Source organism: Sinocyclocheilus rhinocerous, unplaced genomic scaffold (assembly GCF_001515625.1).
Source record: "Sinocyclocheilus rhinocerous isolate Xijiao unplaced genomic scaffold, SAMN03320098_v1.1 scaffold405, whole genome shotgun sequence".
In the NCBI taxonomy this organism is placed as follows: Eukaryota; Metazoa; Chordata; class Actinopteri; order Cypriniformes; family Cyprinidae; genus Sinocyclocheilus; species Sinocyclocheilus rhinocerous.
In genome coordinates this window covers 470,564-477,528 of record NW_015630351.1, presented here as the reverse complement: position 1 = coordinate 477,528, position 6,965 = coordinate 470,564, and the positions used below count along the sequence as shown (strand labels likewise).

The 6,965-nt window shown below is 36.2% G+C and overlaps 1 protein-coding gene across 1 annotated transcript; it reads right to left on the bottom strand.

The window, feature by feature from the left end:
• Positions 1 to 583: 583 nt before the first annotated feature.
• LOC107740207 (proteasome subunit beta type-7-like) lies at positions 584 to 4,894 on the bottom strand. Its single transcript, XM_016552555.1, has 8 exons — positions 4,792 to 4,894; positions 3,783 to 3,876; positions 3,603 to 3,700; positions 3,352 to 3,492; positions 2,861 to 2,976; positions 2,557 to 2,615; positions 1,555 to 1,706; positions 584 to 813 (listed from the first exon to the last, which is right to left on the bottom strand). Exons 1-8 carry the CDS (start codon positions 4,851 to 4,853, stop codon positions 702 to 704), a joined length of 834 nt encoding a protein of 277 aa, XP_016408041.1. The 5' UTR covers positions 4,854 to 4,894; the 3' UTR covers positions 584 to 701.
• Between the last annotated feature and the right edge of the window lie 2,071 nt (positions 4,895 to 6,965).

Genomic DNA, 6,965 nt, shown 5'->3' with positions numbered 1-6,965 from the left:
TTCAAATATGTGACCCTGGACCACAAAAGCAGTTATGATGTATAAATCTCAATTTCAAAAAATTGACCCTTATGACTGGTTTTGTGGTCCATGGTCACATATATGCTGTTCTTTTTAACTTTGAATTCAACAAAGAACCCTGAAGGTAAAAATAAATGTTTCTTGAGCAACAAATCAGCATATTAGAATGATTTCTGAAAGATCATGTGACACTGAAGCCTGGAGTAATGATGCTGAAAATGTGAAATTACATTTTAAAATATATTTTAATAGAAAACAGTTATTTTAAATTGTAATGAAGTTTCACAATATTACTTTTTTACTGTTGTTGTTTTTGATCAAATAAATGCAGCCTTGGTGAGCAGAAGAGACTTCTTTCAAACATATTTTTTTTTTTAAATAAATAAATCTTGACATTAATTGACCCAGTATTTAATTTGCCTGCCATATATTTAGATTAAAAACACAAAATAAGGGGTTACCCAAAATAGATGATCCCATTCTTCTTTTTTTTTTATTTTTTATAATAATAATAATAATAGCACAGAAGAGTCTGATAAGATGCACAAGAAAAGACACAAACTTCAACTCACAACTTCTTTTATTGGAAATAATGAAAAATTACTAAACCACCACATAAGACTTGGGGACAATGGTTATAGGGGAAAGAAACAGGTCAAAGTGTGGTGGGTTGTGTCATCTCAGGTGGTGTCCATGGTCTGCACGCTTTCCTCCACCACCTCCAGGTTCAGATGAGTCACGGCCTTCGTCAGAACACCGGTAGTTCCATGCTTGTACCTGTAGTTTCCGGTTCTGTGAGGAAAATACACACACACACAAAAAACCAATGAAATTAAAGAAGATGCAACTCCTGCAAAGAAACTAAAGTCTAATCACACACACAACTCTAATCAGGACTGCAACATTGATGTTTTTCACAAGATAAAACGGAAATACACTTTGGTGCTCTACAAAACATGTATAATGATGTTAGCAGAAGATTGTAAGAGAAAAATCACCAAACAGCTTGTCAGTTTGAACAACTCAACTACTTCAACCTCACACCTGGTTAGTCAAACACATGCAGGTTACAGTTTTGTCTAGACGTGGTGCACGTTTTAACACGCGGGCTACTCACTCAGGGCGTCCATTAATCTTATCCTCCCTTAAAAGGGAACAGTGAAGCATGAGCCTTTCATTTGGTTAAAATATCTGATTAATATCATGCACATGTGGTGGCCTGCATTAACAGACTGTTAATCATACTGACCATTTGTGTCTAGACTTAGACTACCTGCACAATGATTGCAATAAGCTGATTATGTAATAATCATAACATGCCTTTTCTTACTCATTTATAGAGGTGTATATGCTGGCTGGGCATTTATGTCAGTTTAAGGTTCTTTTTAAAATGCACACAATCAGATGTTCATGTGAATTAGACTGATTATACAGATTTCATCACTGCCTCCATGCCACCGTGCATAAGTGTTAACTGCAAAGTTTAGACAGGTGTGTATGAGGTGATGATCCTCTGGCAGTAGAGATGCTCACCTGACACCCTTCTTGTTGGCCACATCATGAGGTCTCAGGTAGTCCACCTTCCCCTTGGTGATCACACACAGGTCGATGTTGCTGCCTGAGCCCAGGTCATTAAAGATACCGGCCGCTATGGCATCCCGCACCAGACGCTTGGCCTCTTCCTCCTGATCGACACAACCAGCATCAACATTATCTTAACTGCAGTGGAATAGACTGTTCATATGTGTTTTAACCAATTTACATGCATACTGCATTCACAAAAAACAATTTACCGCTCATATTTCAACTGTCAAACCCAAAATTACTACGTATTTCTTTTATTTATTACGATTATCTCCCATGAATTTTCTAAGTTTAAACATCAGTTTGTTTTGGAAACTCTCGGATATTGTCAATATGTCCATGTCTACTAACACTCAAGTTTAGGGGTGTTTTTTTTTATGTATTTAAAAGAAATCCATTATGCTCACCAATGCTGCATTTTTTTGATCAAAAACCCAGTAAAAACAATAACATCGTGAAAAATTATTACAATTTCTTATTATTACAAATATTATTACTGATTTCTAATTTGATGTATTACAAATATGATTTATTCCTGTGATGCAAAGCTGAATTTTCAGCATCATTACTCCAGTCTTCAGTGTCACATATGATTCATTTTCACATCAGAAATCATTCTAATGTGCCGACTTGGTGCTTATTTTTATAAATGTTGAAAACAGTTGTGCTGCTTAATATTTTTGTGAAAAATGTGATTCATTTTTTTAGGATTTTTTTTCAGGATTCTTTAATGAATAGAAAGTTCAAAAGAACACCATTTATTTAAAACCCAATTATTTTGTAACATTATAAATGTCTTTACTCTCACTTTTTATCAATGTAATGCATCTTTGCTGAATAAAAGCAATAATTTCTAAAACAAACAGGAAAAAAAAAACCTTGCCAACCCCAAAACTCTAAACGTTAAAATAAGAGCCAAAAAGACATATAAATGCACATAACAGAGGGTACCTCCATGTTGGGCCTGTAGCGATCCTCAAAGACAGCCATTGCTGCCAGAGATCCAGAACCTGATGAAACAAACACGCACTGATGTTAGCAGTGAGAAAGAGCAAAATCTAATAGAGCGTCTTCTGCAATAACAGATATTCATTAAATGATACGTGTCATGTCATATGGGGCACAACTAGCAAAGCCAGTCAGTCAGACAGACAGACATCTATCTTGGCATCAGTCAAAGGCTTTTCAGAAACACACACAATGTCTCCCCCTTTTGGTGGAATGGGAAGATGATTCATATAGGTATGTGACTCACCCATAGTGACATAGGGCAGTTTGTCTGTTGATCCGTGAGGATAGATGCTGTATAATTGTGGGCCGGTGGAGTCAACCCCTCCGAGAACTAACGCAGCACCAATATAACCCTGATACCTACATTTGAAACACACAGTAGACTCATACACTACAGATCAAAATTTGGAATAATTACATTTTTTTTAAACGTTTTTTTAGATTAGTCTTATGCTCACCAAGGCTCCATGTATTTGTACAATATAAAATACAATAAAAACAGTAATATTGTGAACTATTATTACAATTTAAAGTAACTGTTTTCTATTTAAATATAAAAGCCAATACTCCAGTCTACAGTGTCACAATATTACTGTATATACTGCATTTTTATCAAATAAATGCAGCCTTGGTAAGCATAAGAGACTTCCTTTCAAAAACATTAACAACTCTTATTCCAACCATTTGACCTGGTAGTGCACATTCACATCATAGAGTGCTGTGATGATTCATTACCTGAAGAGCATCTGTTTGAGCATGCGGTTGGCGGTGGCGACTCGTGGGAGACGGCCGGTGGACAGAGAATGGAGCTCCAGGTTCGAGGAGATGATCTGTGTGGTCATCTCAGTGTCTGCTGCGGTACCGGCTCCGCAACAACTACAGAATGAGAGGAAGAGAGAGAGACCGTTTCAGAACAATGTCACTGGATTTCTGGGATTGTAAATCACAAAGATGTGAGTTTTGCGTTATGATGTGTTTGCACTCACTATACGTTGGGAGAGATGTAGTGAATTTTAGAACAGTTCTTATCGGCGACGACCATTCCTTCAGTCGCACGAGTGTCTGCACCTAAAACAACACCATCCTGAGAGCGAGAGAGATGATTTTTATGAGGCAATCTTCCTTCTAGTTCATCTTTTTTTTTAAGTCAACCCCTTTTTACTTACCTTGTAAACAACTCCACAAATGGTGGTGCCGGTTTTACGAGCAGCAGGAGAGCTGAAACCGAGCTTATTGATGTCTGCTTCCAGAAGAGCATTTCTATAACAACACAAACATTTCAAATTTTTTCCGAAATATAATTTTTCCGCTCTTTATATTTAAACTCCGCTTATTTAGGAACTTAAATAAGATGTTACCTTAGCAACAAAAAAGTGGAAAGCCACTGGTTTGACCAGTCAGCATATGTACTGTATGTATTATGTTTTTGATTCATACTGACAGCATGTCATTGTCAACAACAGATTCATCGGCAAAGTTCTCCTGACAACTAGTGGACACTTCTAATGCACCTCCATATCAGCACTCTTTTGTGGTTAGTGCAAAATATTTACATTTATACAGAAACAACCAAATTAAGCCAACCTAATTGGGTTTATATAACAGAAAACATTAGTTACATTTAAAATAAATAAATAAAGACAACAAATCAACGCTTCGTCTTTGCTGTTACAAAAACAGTCAGTCATGTATCTCGTATCTAGCCTAACTTTTAACTTTTCTGTTACATACTAATCAAATACAAATCGCAGAATGATTTGATTAATTAAAAAAAGTGATTTCTGATGTAAAAATGGATAAACTAATGTTATTTGAGAGTTTAATTGTTAATTTAGTCTGAACTTGCGACACAGACTATAAGCGCGGGGTCGAAGCCCAGCAATTACAACAAAATATCAAAAATAATAAACAAAAACACGTTAACCTTATAAAACAGATTTCTAAATTGTATACATAACGTACAATGTCATTTAATGTATTTTTCATTAAAGATACCCGCTATACATATGAGTTCGGTAAATTCTCCTGAGTCATTCAGAAAGGCCGTGACTCAACCGATTGCTAAAAGGACTTTAAAACCCACTCAAGCTCTTTTTTATTTCACCGAAACAGTGAAATAAAAACTACCCCACTTCACCGGCTATATCCCAGCTTACACAAAATGATAAACCTCACCTCTTGCAGTTTTCGAAACTGAAACCACCGCGGTGATACTGGCACACTGAGACGGTCGCCATGATTCTGCGGTCCCGTTTCCGGGAAGCGCGAGACTAGCTTCCCTCTATGTGTTACACGCTTCAGCTTCCGCGCCTCACGTCATTTCTATAGAATAAGCGCGGTAGGAACCTATAGAGCAGGAACGTATAGCAGGTAACACGTGCTTCTGCCTCATAAGCTCTCGCTAAATCAAATTCAGATTCTACAGACAGACAGCTGACATGGAAAATTAGTGTTTACATTCCCAAATCACTATTAAACGTTATATTTGTTTTATATGTTAGAAATAGGGGAGTTTGGAGCTAGTTGTCACGCTTTTCACTTCGGTAAATATTTTATAGGGTAGGTTTATTCATGAAAGCCCATTTCCGTACAGTCGCTTTAAAGTCTGGGCTATTAAAATGCTTTTGAACATATCCACCGTTAGAAAGATAACGGCGTTTTGCCACACCATATGGAGTAAGTTGTCACAATTAGAACCTGCTGTTTGACATTTATTTGAGGGAAAAGAAAAATCTGACAAATTGTAATTTATTGTTTATTTGGATCCCTATTAGCTTCCACAAAGTGGTTGCTAATCTTCCTGGGGTCCACATATCTGTACAAGACAAAAAGTCAAACAAATAAGTAAAAATAAATAAAAAGAACAAAAATACAATTACACTAATCGCATCACACAACTATACATCTTAGCAGTAGAAGCAGATAAAACATACATCTACATATTTATAAGCATATCTTTACATTTTCTTCAAAACACATATGTGCAATTGCTCTTTCGCATATTTATTGGAACCATATTCCAAGCAACAGAGCCTCGATAAAGCACAGTCTTTTTCATCAAATTTGTTTGTGGACAACTTGATGTGTTTTATAATCATGTCTATATCCCACATATACAAGAAAAAACAGGGAGTGTGATACTTGATCACCTTATGAAAATATGCCAATTTTCTATGCATGTCACTAACATTAGCCCGGAATGGATATTGAAGCACTAACCTGGCTGCTCTGTTCTGAACCATCTAAAGTTTTTTTAGGTGTTTCTCGGATGCACTTGACCATACCATTTGGCAGTACTCAAGATGCGATAAGACTAATGACTGCACCGCATCTTTTAAAACTAAAGATGGAATAAATGCAGAACGTTTCCTGTCCACCGCTATACCTTTTCCCATAATTCTTAATCTATATATTCGAACCAGGGCAGCATATTGTCAAGTTTCACAGCCAGCAACTTAACATTTGTTACTTGTTCCACTGGCATCCCATCAATAAATAAATCCAAGTCAGCAGCCTTAGTAATATTATTTTTGTAACTAAAAATTATACATTTAGGTTTTTTTTCTATATTTCAAAGCAATTTATTAATTCGAGCCAACTTAGTAATTGTTAGTAGCTCATCACTAAGTTTTTTCTCAAGCTCAGCTAATTTATGTGCCGCAGAAAACATTGTAGAATCATCTGCATACATAACTATATTAGCCTTATCAACAACATATGGTAAATCCTTTATGAAAATAGAAAACGATAATAGTAAACAATGAGAAAATTGTAAAAGTATAGTTACAAAATAATTCTAAGTTTATGTTTGAATATTTGCAGTTCTGGGCAAGATGACTAACTTGTCATATTTCAGGATGGCTCTTTCACCTCTATCCTGGGCACGAGTTCCCTTCTTCTCCACTGAAGAGCCTCAGAAAAGTCTTCATTAATAAAACAAATATTTGTACCCGTTAACTTCTTGGCTGAAGACATGATAGTCTGTTTATCTTTCAAATGTAAAAGTTTAACAACATTTTTTCTGGGCTTTGATTTGATGATGTCCTTTTCAAACTGCCTTATCTTTACCTCAACATCCAATCATCAATCCATCCACTTTATTTTGTGTGAATTCCAAACTGGCTTTTACATCTTGAATATCTCTGATCACTCCATTCAATCTTTTGTTTGTTCCATCTACTATCAGCGGGACAAAACCTTTGAAGTTGTCCTGTTGTTGATGAAGCATCTCTCTGTAAAACTCTCTCTGTTAACTGAGAAAGTGGACTCATTGTGACCACTGAATCATCCTCAGGAGGTGCATTTTTAGATTGTTTGGGAGGCACGATGTCTTTCCACGATGTACCCCC